Consider the following 26,516-nt stretch of genomic DNA (forward strand, 5'->3'; position numbering starts at 1 on the left):
TTATTATTAAAGTCTTTGTAGTGTGACAGAAATATAGCAGCTGGTCATTTTTTCATGTTGTTCTTGTGGAATTCAGATTTGCAGGTTAATTACATTCAGCTTTGCCCTGATTTTAATCTCCTTAGAGTGATCATCACAGATTTTGGTGTGTTTTCCCCAGTAAAGTAGTTGAGGCAGTTACTATAAAAGATATTTCAATAAGTACATGGATGGGATATGGGCAAATGGGACCATCTTTGATGGGAACTTTGGACAGTATGGATGATTTGGGTTGAAAAGCTAATTACATGCTGCATTACTCTGTAACTACCTTAACATCAGAATATACCTGTTCAGCACATAAAACCTGTATCTTGAGAATGGAGTCAACATTCTTCTTCAGTTATGGATTCATCTTAGAAGAAAAATTTATCTAACTCACCTTTACCTTTTGAATTTTGATAACTTTGGTATTGCTCAAGGTGAGTCAGTTTTATGACAGAAGAGTCACAAAGTAGAAGATCCAGTTTCTGTTTGTAATCTGTTTTAAGTTACCTTGCCGGTCTGTGGCTCACTGAATCCAATTCAGTTAGTATCTTCTTCGTGAGATTGGGGAATTTATAGATTTTTGAGTGTTTGTAAAAATTATAGCTCTCAGCTAATGTATAAATCTGTCATGAACCCTGTGGATCTGTGTGGTCAGCTGCAGAGTACTGGGCTCTGAGATTACTAGAGCACCTGTATTTTTTGTCTTAACTAGAGTCATTAAGCCCTTGTGCTTTCTGTTTAATCTTAGCAAGTTAATTTGACTGGCATGGGTTTTCCATGCACTGTGATTATTTAAAGTGGACTCCTGATTAGCACTTATTTTGGCATCCTTGTGTTAAGAATGAGTCATCTCGCAGTGTCGCTTGGTTGCGTCACCAATGTACTATTGAAATTTCTATGTATAAGCTCTTGTTTTCATCTCTACATGCGAGTCTGTCATTCCTCCACACCTGGATTCAGTCATTGCCAGTTCACGTCATGATAATATCCCTTTCAGCAGTACTAATTAGATTCTGTTTAATACAAGCCCCTCCTTCGTTAGTGCCACCCAGGAACTCCCTCCTGTAAGAGATCATCCCTTCCCTTTTCTTTCAGCATTCATTCTGCAACTCCAGGCAACCCTCCACCCATGTTCATCAACCACTCCCCTTTTCTTGATAGTTTCCTATGCAACTGTAGGAGATCCAATACCTGCCCTTTCACTTGCCCTCTCTATCCCCCATCACAGTGACCCAAGCATTCCTTCCAGGTGGAATGCAGGATACCTGACACTGCTTCTCTGAATTTTGTCACACATTCATTATATTTGGAATATATCACAGGCGATTAGGAGTTGAAGTAAGAGTCATCTGAATTGCCCTATAAAACAGAATATACATACTGTACTTGAAAGATGACAAGTGGATTGGCGATTCTCGGTCAAATGGTAATTTTTAATGATAGTCTCTGTAACTAACTTACAGCCGGTTATCAAGACACCCCAAGATTCAATGCATGTGTATTTGTTTCGACAGCACAAACTTCATTTTCATAGTTCTCTTAAATTTGTAAATTGTTCCAAAGAATTCCATTTGAACATTATCAGACACAAACTAAAACCAACTCACTAAATCTGGGAATAAGACCAAAAGTCGGTAAACATGTTAGTTTTATGATTGCTTTAAAGGATCATGGAATGGTGAAGGGTTGTGGATATTTGGAGAGGAAATTCCAGGAACAAGGGCATAACAAAGGAAACCAGGTAGAATTAGAGGAACACAGGGGCCTCATTATTGGAAGAATGGAGATGGCTGTAGATATATGGAGGGACGAAGCAATAAATGATTTGAATTCTAGAGTAGAGATTTGTTAATTCTCACCCCGAGAGTCAACCATGCTCTTATAGAAGTTCGTAATACTGTTAAGATTGATATGCTGTTATTATTGAGACAAATGTGATCTGTGTTCCTGAGCTTGTGTTTGAGGATGAAGAGCTATTTAGTCTAGAGCCTTTGTTTACTTACCTTGCAGATAAGTCATAGCAGTTGTTTTCTCAAGTTTCAAATTTAACTTTGAGTACACAATGAGTATTAGCGCAGGAGGCAATTTATTTGCTTGTGTTTTCATCATCTTGATGTCCTCAGGTCATATAAGCAGGTGTGGTCTATCTGGCTCTTAACCCAGTTCTACCATTCCATTAGATCACAGATGACATATGTACTACTTATTACCTTCTCTATGAAAACTTATAACATTTCAATTACAATTGTGAAACGGCACCTGATATTTTGAGAAGATTTTCAGATCCCTACAATATCTGTGAAGAACAGCTTCCTGGTTTCATTCCTGGGTGACCTGGCTTTAACTACAACATGGGAGACACTGGAGACTATAGACTACAGATGCTGGAATCTGGAGCAACAAACAATCTGCTGGATGAACATAATGGTTTGACCAGCATCTGTGGAAGGAAGGGAATTGTCAAAGTATTGGGTCAAAACTGTGTATCAGGACATTAGCATGATGTACCCTTGTCCCAGTTTTCCTGCTCTCCGCATGAAATATATTAGACCAGAAAGCCATAAGACATTGGAGCAGAATTAGGCCTTTTGACTCAATGAGTCTTCATTGCTGATATATTATCCCTCTCAGCTACATTGTTCTGCCTTCTTACCGTAACCTTTGACGCCCTTACTAATCGAGTACCTATCAACCTCTGCTTTAAGTATACCCACCGACTCCCACAGCTGTCTGTGGCAATAAATTCCACACATTCACCAGCCTCTGGCTAAAGAAATTCCTCCTTAACTCTGTTCTAAAAAGATGTTCTTGTATTCTGAGGCTGTGCCCTCTGGTCCCTCCACTCCACTATAGGAACGATCATCTCCAAGTCCACTCTATCTAGGTCTTTCAGTATTTGATAGGTTTCAATGAAATCCCCCTTCATTCTTCTAAATTCCAGCAAATACAAGCCCAGAGCCATGAAATGCTGCTCATGTATTAGTCTTTTCATTTCTGAGATCATTCTTGTGAACTGCCTCTGAACCCTCTCCAATGCCAGCACGTCCTTTCTTAGATAAGCAACTCAAAACTTCTAACAATACTCCAAGTGTGGTCTGACTAAAGCCTTAACAAGCCTCAGCTTTGCATCCTTGCTTTTATATTCCAGTCCTCTTGAAATGAATGGCAATGTTGGATTTGCCTTTCTAATTACCAACTCAACCTGCAAGGTAACCCCTTAGGGGATTCTGCACAAGGACTCCCAAGTCCCTTTGCTACCTGTTTAGAAAATAGCCTATTTTCTCTTTTAGTCTATTACTTCTTCCAAAGTGCATGATCATTCACTTCCTTATGCTATGTTCCATCTGCCGCTTCTTTGCCCATTCACCCAATCTGTCCAAGTCCTTCGGCAGACTCCCTGTTTCCTCAATACTACCTACCTCTCCACCTATCTTCATATCATCCACAAACTTGGCCACAAAGTCATCAACTCTGCAATATAAAGTGAAGAGAAGCAAACCCAACATTGACCCTGCAGAACACCTCTAGTCACCTGTAGCTATTCAGTATAGGCTCCCTTTATTCCACTCTTTGCCTCCTGCCAGTCAGCCAGTCTTAATCATATAACAATTACAGCACAGAAACAGGCCATCTCGGCCCTTCTAGTCCGTGCCGAACACTTACTCTCACCTAGTCCCACTGACCCGCACTCAGCCCATAACCTTCCGTTCCTTTCCAGTCCATATACTTATCCAATTTTACTTTAAATGACAATACCGAACCTGCCTCTACCACTTCTACTGGAAGCTCGTTCCACACAATTACCACTCTCTGAGTAAAGAAATTCCCCCTCGTGTTACCCCTAAACTTTTGCCCCCTAACTCTCAACTCATGTCCTCTTGTTTGAATCTCCCCTACTCTCAATGGAAAAAGCCTATCCACGTCAACTCTATCTATCCCCCTCATAATTTTAAATACCTCTATCAAGTTCCCCCTCAACCTCTACGCTCCAAAGAATAAAAACCTAATTTGTTCAACCTTTCCCTGTAACTTAGGTGCTGAAACCCAGGTAACATTCTAGTAAATCTTCTCTGTACTCTCTCTATTTTATTGACATCTTTCCTATAATTCAGTGACCAGAACTGTACACAATACTCCAAATTTGGCCTTACCAATGCCTTGTACAATTTTAACATTACATCCCAACTCCTATACTCAATGCTCTGATTTATAAAGGCCAGCATACCAAAAGCTGCATGCTATATCGATATATCGATGTTAGTATCTTTCCTGTAAGACCATGGACACTTAACTTGTTTAGCAGCCTCATGCGCGGTACTTTGTCAAAGACCTTCTGAAAATCCATGTAAGCAACATCCACTGATTCTCCTTTGTCTATCCTGCCTGTTATTTCCTCAAAGAATTCCAGCAGATTTGACAGGCAAGATTTTAGCTTCAGGAAATCATGCTGACTTCAACCTATTTTATCATGTGCCTCCAAGTATCCCGAAACCTTATCTTTAATAATGGATATTATTCTCAATATTATTCTATGCTTTAACCACATTCTTCAATTGTCCCAACCTCAAGAGAGCGCTAGTGTTGCATTTCCCAGGTAGGGGTGTGACTGAAGCTCAGTACAGTTCAGTAATTCCTCTTTGTGCACCAACTTTTGAGATGAAGACCATTAATTTTGTGATAATGTTTTGTGTTTGGGCACTGACTAAGGCCTAAAGGAACATTGACTTCTTTGTTTCCCTACAGTTCTTAGTCTGCTGTTTCGAGTCCCAACACAGACACACAACTTCAAGCACATCCAGCTTCCCAGTACATACCAATAGGGCACTATCAGAGGTAGCACCTTTCAGATGAGATTTAAACCAAAGCCTTGTCCATTATCAAATGAATGTAAGCAAGCCCGTGAACAGCAAGGAATTCTCTTTTTCATGCTTTGGGGGCTTTTATTCTTGCAGCACCCTGCAAGGGACCTGAGTCAATACATGTCAGGGACCCAAGCAGGTCACTGAGCTATCACTGAGCAAAGAAAAATTACCAAAGGAACCCTGCTAAGAAAAAAAAACCATGTGGTATAAAATTGGATTTTGCAAGAGCACCAGATATCTGTAATTGAAATGTGTGCCTCCAAGGCATATCTGTCATCATTGGTCATGCTTTTCATGAAAATTGACGTCTTGAAAATGATACGAGGGGTGATTGATAAGTTCATGGCCCAAGGTAGAAGGAGTCAATTTTAGAAAACCTAGCACATTTATTTTTCACCTTCCCCTAGTGTTGCCACCACGTCCTTGTGGACCTTCTTGGGTGATAAGCCCTTGAGACCGAGGTAGTGGATGACTGAACGAAGGCCGATGTTGTCCATTTTCTCAGACAGAGTTTACTTGCAATTTTCAATTATCTGAAACAGAAATACCACAAAAGTTATTAACTTTGAACTTTCTGCATAATCACTCAAAGAGTTGAACTGCATGTGCTTGTAACAGCAGCTGTATAACTCATCTCCTTCTACTTTAGGCCACAAACTTATCAATCACCCTTGCTGTGGACACTTTCTGGAGGTCCAAGATGCCAACTTCTACAAAGAAAGGATCCACATGCTCCACGAACGCTGGACTAAGTGTGTAAATGTAGGAGGGGACTATGCTGAAAAATAAATGTGCTAGGTTTTCTAAAATTGACTCCTACCTTAGGCCACGAACTTATCAATCACCCCTCGTATGCTATATTCCATTTGTTTAAGTGTTCTTGTCCATGATATTGGATGCAGTTCACAGCTACACTGGCAGAGAGGCCGTATGGATTCACCATGGGATATAGACATTTTTCTGACCTTAATTACATTAGTATTGGAACTGGTGCACCTGTTTGGCTGTGTTACACTTCATTGTGCCTAACCCACCTTGTGTCAGACAAAGGACGGACAAGTGGGAAAAACACTCTGCCGTTTATGTTAGTTTTTTCTCATTGTAGACACGAGTTATCTAATTTTTAAACATTTTAAAAATGGGTTGTTTCATTAAAACTTTTGGTATTAAAACTGTTGGATGAAAACTAATTTAAAAAATTAGTAGGGAATTTTTGGAACTCTGTAATACGGTAATACTTATAGCTCTACACTGCAGCTGGGTCACTTTTGATTGCGCATACAAGGGCATACAATTCCACGATTAAGGAATGTAATCTTTACACCACAAGTTTCCCATGGGTTGCCAGGAAGGTAGGGTTGGCATGAACTGTAGCATATTTATTCATTTTTGTAGCAAATACAGAAAATAATTCTGTGGACTAAGGACTATAATTCTGTGATTTGCTCGTTCCTAAGGCTACATTTGTTCAGTTAATTGAAGTTGTTAAAAAAGATATAGCTGCTTTGGTGGAATGGCAGTATCAGGAGTTGCAGAGAAACAGTAAGAATTCAAGGAAGAGAGCACCTTGCAAATTTGACAAAGAGACAGGATAATCTCTACAGACTGCCTTATCTTCCTAATTCTTACATTATCATCTTCCTGTTTGGCCTTTTCATGTTCACCATCTGTAATACCCAGGTTCTCTTCATTGTCTGGCAGCTAATTGTAAATGGGAAGAGGCAGCAGAAAGAGTGAAGGTAGGATGAGGTTCTGATTTGCTCGCTGATAATGCGTCACTAATTTCTTTAGTCCTTCATACCATGTATAGATCTGCCAGCAGGGAAACCCATCTGCACCGTGCTCTCTGTTAATGATAATCAGGATATTGCTCTGTGGTGCTCTTGGGAAGGTGGAGACCCGCCAGCGACTCTTCAGTGGTTTAATATGGTGAGCGACAGTGTCGACGCAGAGGGAAGATCCAGTGTCTCACGAGTAATACCGGGTCAGAAGACGTCACACAACAGTACTTATGCCTGCAGACCATCTCACCCAGCTCTGAGGGCAGACTGGTCCTGCAAAACTACTGCACGTGAGTAGAACTGGTTCACTTATAACTACTGGCTTTGGATAAAAAATGCTCTTCCTGCACCCATTCCCATCACCAGCCTTCACTCCTGACCCCAATAACCACTACTCCCCACTTCCTTCCTCTCTTTTTGGAAGTTGTTGATTATTTATGGGAAGCTTATACAATGCTCATCCAATACACAATTGTCCAAATGGAATCATTGGACTTGAGAAAATAGGAGGAGGAGTCGACGACCAGGCCCCGCAAGTCTGTCCCACAATTCAACACGTTGGCCTCAACACGTCTTCTGTGCCAGTTTCCCAATATACTCAAATCCCCTTCAGATTCACCATTCTCTGAGAAAAGAATCTTCTGTGCACCTTTTCTTTGAATGAATTTTGTGGCTATGTTCCCTGGTTTGTGACTTCCATCTGGTGGAGCCAACTCCAATTCTACTTGCCAGTCCCTTTAGAATCTTATGTGAATAAGGTCACCATTCTTTTTTCTAAACTCCAAATGGTTTAACCTTTTAACATTAATTAAATGGTAAGTATTAAGTTTTAATGGTAAGACTCTTGGCGGTATGGAGGATCAGAGGGATCTTGGGGTCCGAGTCCATAGGACGCTCAAAGCAGCTGCACAGGTTGACTCTGTGGTTAAGAAAGCATACGGTGCATTGGCCTTCATCAATCGTGGGATTGAGTTTAGGAACCGAGAGGTAATGTTGCAGCTATAGACGACCCTGGTCAGAAAGGGTCCTCTGCACTGTAGACACCTGGATTGGGGAGCATGCCTTATGAGAATAGGTTAAGTGAACTCGGCCTTTTTTCCTTGGAGTGATGGAGGATGAGAGGTGACCTGATAGAGGTGTACAAGATGATGAGAGGCAGTGATCGTGTGGATAGTCACAGGCTTTTTCCCAGGGCTGGAATGACTAGAACGAGAGGGCACAGTTTTAAGGTGCTTGGAAACAGGTACAGAGGAGATGTTTGGGGTAAATTTTTTATGCAGAGAGTGGTGAGTGCGTGGAATGGGCTGCTAACGATGATGGTGGAGGCGGATACGATAGGGTCTTTTAAGAGACTCCTGGACAGGTACATGGAGCTTAGAAAAATAAAGGGCTATGGTAACCCTAGGTAATTTCTAAGGTAAGGACATGTTCAGCACAGCTTTGTGGGCTGAAGGGCCTGTATTGCGCTGTAGGTTTTTTATGTTCCTATGTTAACAGCATTACAGTTCATAGAATAAGTTGACCAATGGGAAGGATGCATGAATTTTAGTGAAAAGAAATTTCATTTTAAGGATTAGAAGGGTGGTGCATTGTGGGTGGTGGGATTTTGAGTGTCAGGGTTGGCAGAGGGAGAAGCAATTGCTGTTTTACCAAATGTTTGCTTGAGGGTCCATCAGTCGTTACCATGAACTGAGAAATAGGAAGAGGGACTGGACTGGGTGGGTCATTCTTTTGGCTTTAGCCTGTGTAACAGTTTGAATCACCTCACTCTCTGTGGTAATTTTTTTTTGAGTTCTATGAACTTCTATTTATCACATCCTGGACTGGAGGTGAAGCAAAATTGCCAATGGGAATCTGACAGGTGTTGTGGACATAAATCCTTTCAAAGGTGGTAGGGGAGAGATTCTAAGGAGACTGGGATTCAGTCAGAGGGATCTTACAGATGGACATATAAACTTTCAAACGAAGATGAGAAGCCTTCAGCCCCTTGAGTCTGTTTTACCATTTGATATGTTCATGGCTGAATTGGCCGTAACCTCAACTCTGCATTCTTGCTTACTTCTGACCCCATCTCCCCCTTGCTTATCAAGAATCTATTTAAGGCCTGCTTCCACCACCTTATGAGGAAAAGATTTTCAAAGGTTTACAACCATTGACAGAAAATGTTTTGGTTTTTAAACAGGCTATCTGTTATTTTTAAACAGAGATCCTAATTTAAGTTTACCCACAAGAGAGAACTCCCACCCTGTCAAGACCCTTTATAAACTCAACTTGCTCCTAAATGCTGCCACTTTAAGTGTACTACAGAGGTTGTCGACTCAGCCAGCTCCATCACAGACACAGCCCTCTCGACCACTGAGGACATCCTCAAGAGGCCATGCCTCAAGAAGGCAGCATCCATCAGTAAGGGCCCTCATCACCCAGAACATGCTCTCTTCTCATTACTACCATCAGGGAGGAGGTACAGGAGCCTGAAGGCCCACACTCAATGATTCGGAAACAGCTCCTTCCCCTCCGCTATCAGATTCATGAATGGTCTATGAACCCATAGCACTACTGCATTTTCCCTTTCTTTGGCACAATTTATTTACTTTTGTAATTTATGGCAATTTTACACCTTTGCACTGTATTTGCTGCTGCAGAATAGCACATTTCACATCATCTACAGTATTGTGCAAAAGTCTTAGGCATATATACATATATAGCTTGAGTACCTAAGACTTTTGCACAGTACTGTATTTGTCAACGTGGAGTGGAGAGCGAGCTTGTAAAACTAGTGGGAGCAAAGGACGTTGAGAATGGTGAGGGTGGAGCTCCGTTAGAGGGGTGTGAGACAGGTGGCAGAGAAAGAGTGCCAGGGCTGGGGTTGGCATGAGTGCAGACACACCCAGCCCTGAGACACCAGGTAAGGTAACTTGATTCCAAACAATTGATCGTTACAGAATGTTCCCTTCCACTCTTCCCAACTATGATTCCTCTCTCCCTGCCCCCTTCCCACTCTCAGTCCACAACTGAGACCCATGTCAGAATCAGATTTTTATCGTCAACCACATATGTCATGAAATCTTTTTTTTTGCAGTAGTACAGTGCAATTTGTAAAATTACTGCAGGACTGTGCAAGAGTCTTTGGCACCCGAGCTATATGTACATGCCTAACACTTCTGCACAGTACTGTACTAAACTGACAATAAATCTAATTCTGAGTGAATGACTAACGTGATTTTAAAGTTTGCTTGTTTTTTTTATTACTGGCTAGTGTTGCCTGAAGGGAGACCCAAATGTTCAGCGACTGGAGTGAAAAACTTAGCATACACTATGCTGTCATGTAGTTGGGAAGGAGGCCTACCACAGGCTTCACTGCAGTGGAAAGACTGGAGAAGCAGCTTCTTGGGAAAGGCTGAGCGGTCCATCAACAACCAAGTGCTAACTTCGAGTCCAGTGTACGATGGCAAGGAATTCACCTGCCAAGCAACGCATCCTTTGACCAGGAGTAGGTCCTGCAACATCCAACTAGGTAAGGAGCACTTCCTGGAAAAGCATCCTTTTATAATTAATCACTGATTTTAGACATGAACTTAAAGCTTCTATTAACCTGTAGTGAAGTGGTTCGTCTTTGACTATTACTTTACTTAACTTCTCACTTTATTTAAAGGACTGACCTGAGCTGGTATTAACATGTAACGAAAAAGATTCTAGATATTCTCTAATCCATGATTCCAACCTTTTCAGATAAAAGTCCCATGTTTGATTAAATACACATGGTTACATATGCACACTTAAATATGTGTACTCATCCATATGGAAAGATGACATACGTGCTTATCCACATACTTACACAGAAAGGGAATCATCACGTCATCGATTTGGACAGCATGGAAAGAGACCCTTTGGCCCACCGAGACTGTGCTTACCATCAACCACTCATTTAGACTGATCCCATTTTCTTCTCCCTTCGTTCTCACCAATTCACCACCCCCCCCCACCAACAGATCCTAACACTCAACTAGTAGTGCAATCATTTGAGTTGAGTCTGATGTTCTCCTAAGGGGTTATTCCCTTAATGGAGTATGTCTGTGTTGGCTTAGTTTAACATGGCGAGGCTGATGCACAGGCAGCCGCCACTCAGTCTTTGACAGATCGGGGTCAGGGTCCAGTGGCATGGAGAGCAAGATAACTGTGGGCCCTTCACTGCTGCAGCCTTCCTCCACCTTCTCTACCATCATTGTGGTGTGTCACCATCCTCTGCCAGCTCCACTACTGAGGTCCTGGGTGGATCGTTCTCTATCTGGAGACTCCCCTTTGACCTTACTACCATGGGGGACCCGACCAGGAGCTAAAGCTTCAGCCAGCATCGCTCTTGGGATCTCAGGAACTCACAAGCCGCTCTAAATGACAAGGTGAAGATCCTTGGAGAACAACATTCACCTACAACTATCGACATGTATAGTGGCCAATTATTCTGCCAGTCCACACCATTCAAATCTAACTAGCTATGGTAATAATCACGGGGGAAGATGGAGATCAATGCCAGTAGTGCAGCACCCCACCACATCGCTTGCTAAACACCCTGTAAACAGCTGATGATATCACAGGCAACTTCCTTTATAGATATGGAAATGTCCCAGAAATTCCAAGAGACTTTTTTTCTGAACTTTCTAACTAAATCATCCGCATGTTATTAAAACCTCACAGAGCCTCTGTCAACTTTGATACTGACGTTCCTGCCACAGATGGGGACACTCATCTAAAATAATGAGGACACACTTGGCAAGATGGGTGCACCTGTTGCAAAATATGAGATTTGGAGGTGACCTAAATAAGGGTGTCAAACTTCAGGCCATCTACGTTGAAAAGCTTAAAACCAACAAAGACTTTTTTTGTGAGATGGTGTCCGTAAGTGGAGCAAAGGTGTTATTGAGAATGATAATCGTGTTTATTCTGGTTGCAGAGGCCCCCGAACTGCTCACCCCAAGGAATATTGTAACTGTTTTCGAGGGGAGTGATGTCCACCTGACCTGTGTTCTTCGAGCTGCCTACCCCTCCTCCGAGATCACTTGGCACAACAACAGGAATGAAAGCATTTGGCTAAAACCTAAGAAGTATCTGCTTCATCGGGAGGCCTTCTGGTCAAATCTAACTGTTCGAGAAATAGATGGAGACAATGATAATGGATCGTATTGGTGCACAGCGAGCAATGTGGTGGGGAGTTCGACCACTGGCATCAACCTCCACGTGAAGAGTGAGGGAGCTTTTCCCGTGATTGCTAGATTGATTTGTAACCTTCCCTTCCTCTTGTATGCATGCAGTGAATGTAGGCAAGTGTGAAATTGTATTGTGTGTATGATTGTTTGTATATATCTTTGTGTACAAATATGTTTGTGTAAATGTGAACATGTGAAATGTGTACACTTGTACATGAATCAGTGCATTTCTGTGTGTATTTGTGGGTGTGTGAGTGTGAGTGTGCATGTGCGTCTGTGAGGGACTTGTGTGCATATCTTTGTATTATCTGCAAATCTGGTTAAGAAGCCATCAATTCTATTATCTAGATCATTGGCATGTAACATGAAAAGAAGTGGTCCCAACATTGACTGCTGCAGAATACCACTAGTCACCAGCAGCCAATTAAAAAAGGCCCCCTTTATTCCCACTCTTTGCTTCCTGCCAGTTAGGCAATCTTCTATCCATGCTAGTATCTTGCCTGTAATACCATGGGCTCTTATCGTGTTTAGCAGCCTCATGTGCAGCAAAAGTCAAAGGCCTTCTGAAAATCCAAATAAACAACATCCGCCACTCTACTTTGTCTCTCCTGCCTGTTCTTCCCTCAAAGAATTTCAACAGATTTGTCAAGTAAGATTTCCCCTTTAGGAAACCATGTTGATTTCAGCCTATTTTATCACGTGCCTCCAAGAACCCTGAAACCTCATCCTTAATAGACTCCAACATTTTCCTAGCCACTGAAGTCAGGCACCAGGCGAGCTTTTGCCTCATTCCCTTCTTAAAGAGTGGAGTGACATTTGCAATTTTCCTGTCCTCAGGAACCATTCCAGAATCTAGTGATCCTTGAAAGATCATTACTAATGCCTCCACAATCTCTTCAGCCACCTCTTTCAGAACGCTGGGGTGTAGTCCATCTGGTCCAGGTGACTTATCTGCCTTCAGACTCTTCAGCTTCCCCAGCACCATCTCCTTAGTAATAACGACTATAGTCACCTGTGCCTCCAGACACTATTGAATTTCTGGCATACTGTTGGTGTCTTCCACAGTAAAGGCTGATGCAAAATACTTATTGAGTTTGTCCACATTTTTTGTTCCCCCTTTACGACCTCTCCAGTGTCGTCATTTTCCAATAATCTAATATCCACTCTTACCTCTCTTTTATTCTTTATATATCTGAAAAAAGTCTTTGGTATCATCTTTCATATTATTGGCTAGCTTGCCTTCATATCTCATATTTCCTCTCCTTTTGGCATTTTTAGTTGCCTTCTACTGGTTTTTAAAAAGTTTCCCAATGTTCTGGCTTCCTACAAATTTTTGCTCTGTTTTATGCCCTTTCTTTTGTTTTTATTCTGTCTTTGACTTTCCTTGTCAGCTATGGTTGCCCCATCCACTCTTTTAAAAACTTCTTCTTTGGGAAGCATCCATCCTGCACCTTCTGAATTGCTCCAAGAAACTCCAGCCATTGCTGCTCTGCCATCATCCCTACTAGTGTCCCCTTTCAATCAACTGCAGCCAGCTCCTCTCTCATGCTTCTGTAACTCCCTTTAATCAACTGTAATACTGGTACAAACACAAGAAAATCTGCAAGGCAACACACACAAAATGCTGGAGGAACACAGCAGCCCAGGCAGCATCTATGGAAAGGAATAAATAGTCGAATTTTTGGGCCAAGACCCTTCATTAGGACTGGAAAATCTGATGAGAAGTCAGAGAAAGATGGTTGGGGGTGGGGGGGGGGGGAAGAAGTACCAGGTGGCAGGTAATAGGTGAACCTGGGAGAGGGGGAGGAGTGAAGTAAAGAGCTGGGAGGTTGATTGGCAAACAAGATAAAAGGCTGGAGAAGGGGAAATCTGGTAGGAGAGGTCAGAAGACCGTGGAAGAAAGGGAAAGGGGAGGAGCACCAGGGGGAGATGATAGGCAGGTAAGGAAAAAGGTGAGAGAGGGAAACAGGATTGGGGAATGGTGAAGGGGGGGCATTACCAGAATTTCGAGAAATGTAAGTTCATGCCATCAGGTTGGAGGCTACCCAAATAGAATATAAGGTGTTGCTCCTCCAACCTAAGTGTGGTCTCGTCATGGCAGTAGGGGAGACCATGGACTGACATGTGGGAATGGGAAGTGGAATTAAAATGGGTGGCCTCCGGGAGATCCCGCTTTTTGTGGTGAACGAAGCAAAGGTGCTCAGTGAAGCAGTCTCCCAATCTATGTCGGGTCTCCCTGATATACAGGAGACCACACCGGGAGCACCAGATACAGTATATGACCCCAACAGATCCACAGGCGAAGCGTCGCCTCTCCTGGAAGGGCTGTTTGGGGCTCGGAATGGTAGTGAGGGAGGAGGTGTAGGGGCAGGTGTGGCACTTGTTCCGCTTGCAAAGATAAGTGCCGGGAGGGATGAGTGGACAAGGGCGGTGCATAGGGAGTGATCCCTGCGGAAAACGGAAAGTGGGGGGAGAGAAAGATGTGCTTGGTGGTGGGATCCCATTGGAGATGGCCGAAGTAATGGAGAATCTCAGCATTTCAGCTGGATGACCTTTGATCACAATGGAGACACGAGAGACAGCAGATGATGGAATTCGGAATCAGTCCTGATGTGGGGTTATAACCTGAAACGCCAACAATTTCTATCTGTCAACAGCTGCTGCTGCTTGTTGCTCCAGATCCCAGCATCTGCAGTCTTTTGTATTGACCCATTGAATTTTTCCAACAAATTGTATGTGGCTTTCAACTGAACGCTCTGAGTTTAGAAGTCACTCCAGACACATTATATGATGAGTCCAGGACGTGCTGGAATCCCTCTCCATACACATTGCCAACCATGAGGTATTCTCAGTATTCCACTGCCTTGATAAAATGACCCTGTACAATACTATCTTCTGATTGTGTTATAACAAATAACTCTTGATGGGCTTCCTTTTCCATTACTTATATTGGTGTTTTCTGGAATGACTTTACTTGATGGCTCTGCACTTTATTGCACTAAAAGTGCTTCTCCCTCTACCCTCACAGAGTATCCTACTCCGCCAAATGTCACCATCAGCAAGCTACTGTACAACCGCCAGCGCACTGAAGTGGTTCTGGAGTGGATAACCCGAGGCTCTGGAGACTTAACGGGTTTTATGGTGCAGAGGAGACCAGCAAGACGCTCCTTCGCTGGTTGGGGTGAAACTTTGAGAAGGAACTTTGAGGAGCCTGTCACCGACACTCACATTCCCTGGCAGGTTGTTGCCAATGCCATTGACCCTGCAGTCAGAGGTCACAAACTGGGGGGACTGGACCCCACGGTTTTATATGCTTTCCGCATTTTGGCTGTCAATCACAAGACAACAGGGTATCCTTCAGAAGTGAAAACTCCAGGTAGGGCATAAGAGAGCTTGGAAGTATTTAAAATAATTTCACAACCACCACCTCCATTTTTGTTATCAAGATGATACTGGCATTGGTAAGATACATTCATTGCCCATCTCCAGGTGCCTCTTTGAGAGACTATTCGTGAAAGTTGTTAACCTTATGACAGCAGTACATTGCAATACATGGTAATTTAAATATAGAGAAAATACTGAGTTACATTAAGTATTAAGTATATGTGTCTATTAAATAGTTAAGTTAAAATAAATAGTGCAAAATAACAGAAATAAAAAGTAGTGAGGTGGTGTTCATGGGCTCACTGTCCATTTAGAAATCGGATGGCAGAGGGGAAGAAGCTGTTCTTGAATCATTGAGTGTGTGCCTTCAGGCTCCTGTACCTCCTTCCTGATGGTAACAATGAGAAGAGGGCATGTCCTGGGTGGTGGGGGTCCTTAATGAGGCAAAGGCACCAGTCCTTGAAGATGTCTTGGATACTACAGAGGCTGGTGCCCATGATAGAAATGACTAATTGCCTTACAGTTAACTAGAAAACTTTGGTGGCTAGTCCATATCTTAACAGCATTCCCACACCAGTCATTAAATGTGTAATGAGCTAACTCAGAGCTAATCCAGTGCTCACATTGTTTGGTCGGTGAGATAAGTTTCCTTTCTTCCATAAATCTTTGAGCCCAAGTATCCTCAGGGTATTCAAGTTTGTACAAAAATGGCATAGTGTAGGGGTTCAATATTAATTTCCTGCAAGTTCATGGAGAAGGCTGTTTACATTCTCCTGATGTGATGTGTGTTTTAAGTTCTCAACCTTCCACAGGATACAAGGAACATTATTTTAAAAGTTTGTGAGCAGCGAATAAACATTCTTCCCCTTGACAGCTTCAAGCAAATGAGGTCACTGGTGGGTGATGGAGCAGGCACCACACTGTCCCTGACAACTAATAGAACAAAATGTTGTGGGTGGTTGGCACCCAACACAAGAGCTGTGGCAGTCATACCCATATTCCAGGCCACTTACGTCTGCATTCACAGAGAAAGAAGGACATAACTTCTTTCATAACTTATGGAAAAGCATGGTAGCATAGTAGTTAACACAAGACTTTACAGTAACAGCAACCTGGGTTCAATTCCCACTGCTGTCTGTAAGGAGATTATACGTCACCATGTGGGTTTCCTCCAGATGCTCTAGTTTCCTCCCAAAATCCAAAGACATACTGGTTGGTAGGTTAATTAGTCATTGTAAATTGTCCCGTAATTAAATCGGGGGCTGCTGGGCAGAGCGGTTTGAAGGGCCGGAAGGGCCTTCTCCACACTGTATCTCAATAATAATTAGTGAACTGTCTGATTTAAAACTCCTGGGTCATTTGAGAAACTTCACAAGTAGGAACAAGCCTTTTAAATTCTGGAGCATGTCTTCACACTTTAGTGAAGTCTCGCTTCTGAATTCAAGGCCTTCACTGTTTTGAAATTAACCATGCACCACTTCGCATCAGCACTGTCAGTCATTTGACACTTTATTTCTGTGTGTGTAAGAGGAGAGAGTTCTTGCTGATGTTTGATGATCAGTTTTTAGGTTAAAAGAGTCACACAACATATGAAATATTGGGCCATAGATAGTACAGTGTTAATTGGGGAAACCACTTATTTGGGGCAACTCTTAAAGAACAAAAACTAATCAAGAAAGTACTGAGATTTCTTTTGCTTATTTGAGACACTGTGTCACTTAATTGGGACAAGAGACTGTTGCTGAACAGTTTTTAATTAGCACCAGTCTCGTGCACTTGTGTGGTTGTTAGACACGACACTGTGCTTAGAGCAAACCGTTTTTAAATAGCATCAGTTGCGTGAGGTTCTGTTTAAAAAGCAATGATTTTTGTCGCTGACAGTTGGCGAGAAATGCTGTAAGCCACTTCAGAACCGTTTTGCTCACTGTGGTTTCAAATGTTCAGTGTTGGAGAATGTAGAAACAACTGGAAATGGAAGTGAAGCGATTTCACTACTTCAACAAGATAGGAACTATGAAGAATTTGAAGGTATCGACAATCATCTTGAATGATACAATGAAAATGATTTGGAGAATGCAACAGTTTCTAACTGGTGTCAGTCACATGCACTTGTGTGGCCATTAGACTGTGCTTAGAATGAACAGTCTTTAACCAGTGTCAGATGTGTCTGCTTGTGTTATGTTATTCATTTGGGCCAATGCATGCAAATTAAAAAGCAGAGTTTTTTGACACTACTTCACGCAGGAAGACAATGAAGGCAGAACATTATCTGACTAGGTGTCTGCGCTGATTTTGTTCATTTACAGTCAATCAAAAGAACACAGCAGCTTCCACTGGATGAATTTCTCCATCAATAACTATTAGGAACTAATACCCAGTTTTATAGAACTGTAGTAATATTGATAGTGTTCTAATTTGCTCTGTACTTCATTTAAATGCATAATTTGTTACTCAGTTAAATGGTAGTTGTCTTTTTAAAACTATTTCTTGAAACTTGGGCTAATTGGGGCAGCCACTTAATTGGGCCAAAATGTACTAGTCGCGCTGTGAACTAATTAACTAGAATCTACTGTATTTCTATCTCGTTGCATCCTCACATCGATACACACAGGGAAGGTAAGGAATCTCAAACTTGAAGCCACGTCTTCAGTTGCCCTGCCAAGGGCTACTGCAGGAGAATACAACTTTGGCCTTGAAGGCCATTGTTTTGGGAGGAAGACACAGGAAGGGTTACAATAGACAATGATGGTGGAGCTCAGTAACTAACTTAGGTCTATACATTCATTAACAACCTTGTATACACAGTAACTCGTTCGTAGTGTTAGAGCTACATCCAGACACAGGGAGAACATTTGATGATATTCCTGGCTTGAAGATGGCGGAATATTCTTAGTGAGTCAAACAATGAGCTTGTTGCTGTCGGATGCCGAGTTTCTGACCAACTCCTGTAGTCACAGTTTTAATGTGGTGGTCTGGTTGAGTTGTTGGTTTATGAAGTCCCCAGAGATGTTGACAATGGGAAAGTCAATAGTAATGCCATTGAATGTCAAGGATAGGGGATGGGATCTCTTTTTAGAGACGGTCATTACTTAGTTCTTCTCTGGCATAAGTTACACTTACCATTTATGAGCGTGTCCATAAACGTTGTCCAGCCTGAGGAGTTGTGAATGAAACCGAATATTGAATAATCATCAGCAAACATCCTCTCCTCTGATGTTATGTTGTGAGAAAAGTCATTGATAAAGCTGCTGAAAGTAGTTGGTGTACAGCACGTGACATGGCACATCATGAAAATACAATAAACATATGCACCAAGCCTTTCCTAGTCAGAGATGTTGCCAAGATAGATGATAGCCACATTGAAGTTCTGTGAGTAACTGAGAAATAATTATAGAATCATAGAGTGCTAGAGTGTGGAATTGGGCTCTTTGGCCCAGCTCATCCATGCTGACTCTCTTGCCCAGCGAGGTAGCTCCATTTGCCTATGTTTGGCCGTAGACATCTAAACCTCTCCTATCTATGTACTTATCAAAATGGTTTTTAAATATTGCTAATGTGCCTGTCCTAGCCACTATTTCTGGCAGCTCATTCCAATAATAGGGAAGATGCATACATCAGGATGCTCTTCATTGACTACACTTCTGCTTTCAACACTATCATCCCCTTAAAACTAATCAATAAGCTCCAAGACCTAAGCCTTGATACCTCCTTGTGCAACTGGATCCTTGATTTCCTCACTTGAAGACCCCAGTCAGTTCGGATTGGCAACAACATCTCCTCCACAGTCACCAACAGCCCAGGTGCACCACAAAGCTGTGTGCTTAGCCCCCTGCTCTACTCACTTTATACTTATGACTGTGAAGCTATTTTCAAATTTAAGTTTGCTGACGGCTCCACTCTCGTAGGCTGAAAATGGTCATGAATTGGCATATAGCAGGGAGATTGAAAATCTGGTTGAATTGTGCCACAACAGCAATCTCTCACTCAGCGTCAGCAAAACCAAAGAGCTGATTATTGGGTACAGGAGGAGTGAACTGGATATCCATGAGTGAACTGGATATCCTCATCAGGGGATAAGAGTTGGAGAGGGTCAGTAACTTTAAATTCCTCAGGGTTAACATAGCAGAGGAACTGTCTTGGGACCAGCACGTAAGTGCCATGGCAACATCTCTACTGTCTTAGACGCTTGTGCATATTCAGCATATCACCTAAAACTTTGACAAACTTCTATTGATGCACAGTGGACAGCATCCTAACTGGTTGCGTCATGTCCTGGTATGGAAACACCAATGCCCAAGAACAGGAAAGCCTAATAAAAGAAGTGTATAGAGCCCAGTCCATCACAGGAAAAGCCCTCCCCACCATTGAGCACGTCCTCAAGGAGCGATGACTCAAGAAAGCAGCATCCATCATCAGGGACCACCACCAACCAGGCCATGCTCCCTTCTGTCGGGAAGGAGGTACAGGAGCCTTGGGTCCTATAACACCAAGTTCAGGAACAGTTATTACTTGACAGCCATCACTGGGGTCCTGAACTAGCATAGATAACTTCACTCACGTCAACATTTAACTGACTCCATAACCTATGGACTCATTTCCAAGGACTCTACAACTCATGCTCTTGGTCTTATTTATTTATTTATTTAGTATTATTTGTTTTTGATTGTATTTTAGAATCAATGAAAATCTACAAAGACCAACAAACAACTAATTTGCAGGAGACGACAGCTTTTCATTGATTTTAATGTGTTTGTTTGTTCTATTCTTAATGCCTGCAAGAAAATGAATTTTGGGGTCGTATATGTTGACATGCACTCAGTAAAGTGGCTAATAAAATACCTAATAAAGTGGGCACTGAGTGTATGTTCATGGTCTTGTGTCACATGTTCAAGGTTCAACGTGTTCAGTGATGCTCTTCTGCACACTACTATTTTAACGTGTGGTTATTTGAGTTACTGTCGCCTTCTTGTCAGCTTGAACCAGCCTGGCCGTTCTCCTCTGACCTCTCTCATTAAGTAAGCATTTTCCTTCATAGAACTGTTCCACACAGGATGTTTTGTTCTTGTTTTTCTTGCCATTCTTTGTAAACTCTGAAGACTGTTATGCCTGAAAATCCCAGGAGATCAGCAGTTTCTGAGATACTCAAACCACCCCATCTGGCACCAACAATCATTTTATGGTCAGAGTCACTTGGATCGCAGTTCTTCCCCATTCTGTTGTTTCGTCTGAACAACAACTGAACCTCGTGATCATGGCTGTATGCTTTTATGCATTGAGTTGCTCCCAAATGATTGGTTGATTAGATATTTGCATTAATAAGCATGTGTACAGGTGTACCTAATAAAATGGGTCACTGAATGTATACGTCCTTTGATAATAAATTTACTTTGAACTTTGAATCTTAAACTCACATTGTTTGCATGAAGAAGCTGCCCCTGACGTTGCTTTTAAATCTCTCACTTCTAATCTTAAACCTATGCTGTTGTTTATAGCAACACACACAAAATGCTGGAGAAACTCAGCAGGCCAGGCAGCATCTATAGAAAAAGAGTACAGTCGATATTTTGGGCCGAGACCCTTCAGCAGGAGAGGAGAGAAAAAGATGAGGAGTAGATTGAAAAGGTGGGGGGAGGGGAGGAAGAAACACAGGTGATGAGTGAAACCGGGAGGGGTGAAATAGCTGAGAAGTTGATTGGTAAAAAAGATAGCAGGCTCTGTCACTGAGACAAGCAAAAGAACTGTGCACAGCTGCCATGGAGAAACGTATCATTGTCTGAGTTTAAGCAACATTCAGTATTGAGGCTGATGAACTGTCAAACTAAGAACCCACAGAATATGATAAGGAGTACATTATTTAATGAAAGGCTAGCTACTGAAAACAGCGTAATACAACCATTAAGTTTAGGTCCTGCCCGAGGAACTCCTGCAATGATGTCTTGTGGTTGAGGTGATTGACCTCCAGCAAACATAATCACCTTGCTTTTGTGCACAGGATGGCCTCATCAAGGATTGTTGGTCCCTTGATGCTTATTAACATCAGTTTTCCAAAGATGTTGCAATTAGCAACTCAGGGTAGTCCTCTCGCCCCTCCCCTGGAATTCAACGTTTTGGTCCATGTCTGATCCAAGGCTTTAATGAAAACTGGAGAGAAAGGATTCCAGCAAAATCCAAACAGGGCATTGATGAGCAGGATATTGGTAATTTAGTGCTACTTAATAGCATTATCGACACAGTTTTTGTCGCTTTGGTCAGAATCAGAAAGAGAATCAGAATTAGAATCAGGTTTACTATCACTGACCTTTGTTTTGAAACAAACCAATAATTAAATAAACAGTGGAAAAGAGGAATAGAGAGGCATTGTTCATGGACCGTTCAGAAATCTGATGGCAGAGGGATAGAAGCTGTTCCTAAAATATTGGATGTGACTCTTTAGGCTCCTGTACTGGCTCCCCGAGTGTAGTAATGAGAAGCAGGCATGTCCTAGGTGGTGAGAGTGCTCAATGTTGGTTGTGCCCATGATGAAGCTGGCTGAGACTACAATCCTCCGTTGCCTCTTTCGATCCTGTGCATTGAAGCCTTCGTAACTGGTTTTGATGCAACCAAACAGAATGCTTTCCACGGTGCTTCTATAGAAATTCGCTAGTCATTGGTGATATACCAAATCTCAAATGCCTGATGAAGTAGAACCACTAGTGTTCCTTTTTCACAAGCCTCAATGTGTTGGGCCCAGGATCCTGTGAGATGCTGCTGCCCACTGACCCCTCAACGAGGACTGCTGTGTGTTCTCCCAACTTCTCCACCCTGATGTCCACAATCAATTTCTTGATCTTACTGATGCTGAGTGCAAGGTTGTTGTTTCGACATGACACAACCAGCTGATCTGCCTTACTCCTGTATGCCTCGTCGTTGCCATCTGAGATTCTGCTGAAAGCAGGGTGTCATTGCTAAGATTAGAGATGGTGCCTGAGCCATCAGGAGTGTAGAGAAAGTCGAGCGGTGTGCTAAGCATACATACTTGAGGCGCAACTGCATTGATGGTCAACAAGGTGGTGTTATTACCACTGGGGTCTTCCGATGGGGGAGTCAAGGATCCATTTGCAGAGGGATCCAGGTTTTGAGGCTTGTTGATTAGTACTGAGGGGATGACAGAGTTGAACATCAATAAAACTCAGTCTGACATATGCATTGCTGTTGCAAAGCCAAGAGGAGAGCCAATGAGATTGCACCCACTGTAGATTCCAAATAGATTAATGGGTTACTAATGAGCCAAATTATAATGTCCTGCTCTTTGAGGGCTGAAGCTGCTCTCATATATATTGGAACAGCTTTATAATGTATGGCTAGTTCTAGAATACGTCCTTATACACCGACTGGAATGTTGTGTGATCCCATACCTTTTATATATTCAGTCCTCTCAGACATTTCGTGGTACTATGTAGGGTGGATTAAATTGGCTGAAGACCCCAATGGCAGGTTCATCGGTGGAAGTCAAATCATATTGTCGGCTGATGATTTGCCCGCTTGGTTCCTAGATGAAAATGTTTGTAAATATACTCCGTGGCCATTTTATTAAGTACGCTTCTGCACCTGTTCGTTATTGCAAATCTCTAATCAGGCAATCATATGGCAAAAATTCAATGTGTAAAAGCATGCGGACATGGTCAAGAGGTTCTGTTGTTGTCCAGATCAAACATCAGAATGGGGAAGAAATGTGACTTTGACCGTGGAATGATTGTTGGTGCCAGATGGGATGGCTTGAATATCTCAGAAAATGCTGATCTCCTGGGGTTTTCACGCACAACAGTCTCTAGAGTTTACAGAGAATGGCGCGACAAACAAGAAATATCCAGTGAGCAGCAGTTCTGTGGGTGAAAACACCTTGTTAATGAGAGAGGTCAGAGGGGAAGGGCCAGATTGGTTCAAGCTGACAGAAGATCAATAGGAACTCAAACAACCACATATTACAACAGTGGTCTGCAGAGCAGCACCTATGAATGCACGACACGCCAAACCTTGAAGTGGATAGGCTACAGCAGTTGAAAGCCACAAACATACAGAATTACACTAGGTACTGTACCCAATAAAATGCCACTGAGTGTATTTCAGCTGGGTCCCACCATTATCAAAAATAGAGGTATTCTTAGTCCTTTCCTCCTGTTAGCTGTTCAATAATACAGCACAATTCATGGATGGACATGGCAGGACTGTAGGGATTTTGAGCTGATTTGTTAGGGGTCTCCGTCAGTTTTTCATCTTTTTTGTTATACTCCGTCCTTCTCCTGCATTTTCAGGTAGGATTGTTTTGCACATCGGCACAAGACAGTGGAGCTGAACAATCTATGTTTCTTCCGGAGTACTGAGCAATATGATGTGCACCAGGTATATATACTGGGTAGACCAAGTGATTGAGGAGCTCTTGCTTTCTCTGGCTGATTCTTTGATAATAAGATAACACAGACTTACGATGACTCATATGTGACACAAGAGAACAGATTATTGATATTCACAAGCCCGGTAGGGTTCACACTGCGTATTTGATATCACAAAAACAGAATTAGACACAGCATTTGGAGCAAACTTGAGGAAGTATCTCACAAAGAAAAGTTGCAGAGAAATGAAAAAAATTGCAGTTCAGGACTAACTTGATTAGTCTGCAAAGCAGCTGGTGCTCAATCAATGGGCTGATTGGCTTTGTGTGTGTCGTGAAATTTGTTAACCTAGCAGCAGCAGTACAATGCAATACATGATAATACAGAAAAATTAATTGATTAATCACAGTAAGTATATGTACAGTATATTAAATAGTTAAATTAAAAATAGTGCAAAAACAGAGATAATAAAAAGAAGTGGGGTTCAATGTCCATTTAGGAATTGGATGGCAGAGGGGAAGAAGCTGTTCCTGAATTGCTGAGTGTGTGCCTTCAGGGTTCTGTACCTCCCTCCTGTCAGTAATAGTGAGAAGGGGGCATATCCTGGGTGATGGGGGTACTTAATAACAGACGCCACCTTTCTGAAGCATCACTCCTTGAAGATGTCTTTGATACTACGGAGGCTAATACCCAAGATGGAGCTGACTAATTTTACAACTTTCAGTAGCTTCTTTCAATCCTGTGCAGTAGCCCCCCCCCCCCACCCTCACAATACCAGATGGTGATGCAACCTGTAAGAATACTGTCCATGGTACATCTGTAAAAATTTTCTGGAGTCTTTGGTGACATGCCAAATCTTCTCAAGCTCCTAGTGAAATATAGCTGCTGTCTTGTCTTCTTTATAGCTGCATCGATATGTTGGGACCAGATTAGATCCTCAGAAATATTAACATCCAGGAACTTGAAATTGCTCACTCTCTCCACTTCTGATCCCTCTATGAGGATTGGTTTGTTTTCCCTTGTCTTACCCTTTCTGAACTCCACAATCAGCTCTTTGGTCTTACTGACATTGAGTGCCAGGTTGTTGCTGCAACTCCCCTCAATTAGCTGGTATATCTCACTCCTGGATGCCCTTTTGTCTCCATCTGAGACACTGCCAACAACGGTTGGATCATCAGCAAATTTATAAATGGCATTTGAGTTATGCCTAGCCACATAGTCATGGGTACAGAGAGTAGAACAGTGGGCTAAGCACACATCCCTGAGGTGTGCCAATGTTGATCATCAGCAAGGAGGAGATGTTATTAGCAATCCGCACAGATTGTGGTCTTCTGATTATGAGGCAGAGGATCCAGTTGCAGAGGAAGGTACAGAGGCCCAGGCTCTGTAGCTTTTCGATCAGGACTGTGGGAATGACGGTGTTAAATGCTGAGTTATAGTCAATGAACAGTATCCTGACATGGCTGTTTGTGTTGTCCAGGTGGTCTAAAGCCGTGTGAAGAGCCATTGAGATTGTGTCTGCTGTAGACCTATTGTGGTGATACCTATGAAACTAGGTATTGCTGGAACTGTTCTCATTGTTGTGTAAAGGTGCTTGATTCTTGGCGATCCAGTTAATATTTTTACATGTATTTTGTGGAGATGACTCAATTTTTTAATCTGCTGATTTTAATTTTATTTGTATGGTAAATTTTGCTGTGCTCTCTCCAAACCTCTGAATAATATCATGATTGATGTATTTTTCTAAAATAAAGAGTATTTCTTAGTATTAAGCATTTGTGAAGGCCAATTGAACATGAAGAAAACACAGTCTACCTCTATGCTGCGGCAATCCAGGTGATCAGATCTAACCCCTTCTCCCAATTATTCCAGTTTACAGTTTCCTACTATGTTTTTCCAGCATTTTCTGATTTTATTTCAGATTTCCAGCATCTGCCATTTTTTATTTTGATTTCCATTGTTATGAACTTGTTACAAACCTCAAAGCAAGAGTATTTTTCTGGGATTGGGTCATTTTCAATTTGAGTAAAAAGGTGTATGGTATTGACCCAGTTACTTCCTGGAAGTTCACAGCAATGAAAGTTGATTGTATAGATGTATTTAGTGCTTTGTAAGGTTTTTGAAAGTTAGCTTGATGTGCAGGGCTCTGATAAATATTTTGATGAAACTTAATTAGAAAGTATTGACAGTCTGCAAGAGCACCCTGTTAAAATGTTGTGAATTAAGTATTTTGATTTGAATACATTACCATCAAAGATTTCTTTTAAAGAGATCAGACTTTTCTCTTGAAGGTGATTAAGATCTAAATCTGAGAAGATGGAAAACTTTTGACAAACAAATTCTATAGGGTTCAGTGTGCTTGTCTCTGTGGAAAGTGGAAAGATTGTAGTTTCAGATGAAGGTTTTATGAGAAAAACAGAAAATGCTGAAAATACTCAACAGGTTAGGGACATCTGTGGAGAGTGAAATGGAGTCAATCTGGGGTGGCATGGTAGCTTAGCGGCTAGCATAGTGCTAGTACGGTGCTAGCGATCTAGGTTCAATTTCCGCCGCTGCCTCTAAGGAGTTTGTACATCCTCCTCATGACTGTGTGAGATTCCTCTGGGTGCTTTGGTTTCCTCGCATATTCCAAAGGCGTACAAGGTAGTAGGGTTAATTGGTCACAAGCACGTACTTTGTAGACGTGGGTTCATTGGGTTGGAATGGCCTGTTACCATGCTGTTTGGAAACGTTAACTTTGGTTTACTTTCTGAGATGCAGCCAGAGCTGTTGACTGCTTCCAATATTTTCTGTTTTCATTTCTGATTTCCAGCATCTGCAGATTTTTTCGTTTTGCTTTTCAGGGTGATGAAAGTCTTTTGTTTTTTTGATAATTACTAACAATGAAAAGTC

General features: G+C 42.1%; 1 protein-coding gene across 1 annotated transcript in view; it reads left to right on the forward strand.

The window, feature by feature from the left end:
- LOC132385058 (V-set and immunoglobulin domain-containing protein 10-like 2) overlaps positions 1-26,516 on the forward strand; it is a 55,016-nt gene that overhangs the window by 18,176 nt on the left and 10,324 nt on the right. The window contains exons 5-7 of the mRNA XM_059956759.1: positions 9,927-10,184; positions 11,619-11,909; positions 14,900-15,247. Of these exons, the coding sequence (XP_059812742.1) occupies positions 9,927-10,184; positions 11,619-11,909; positions 14,900-15,247 (897 nt within the window). The remainder of the gene's footprint in view (positions 1-9,926; positions 10,185-11,618; positions 11,910-14,899; positions 15,248-26,516) is intronic.

Source organism: Hypanus sabinus, chromosome X2, assembly GCF_030144855.1.
Source record: "Hypanus sabinus isolate sHypSab1 chromosome X2, sHypSab1.hap1, whole genome shotgun sequence".
Classification (NCBI taxonomy): domain Eukaryota; kingdom Metazoa; phylum Chordata; class Chondrichthyes; order Myliobatiformes; family Dasyatidae; genus Hypanus; species Hypanus sabinus.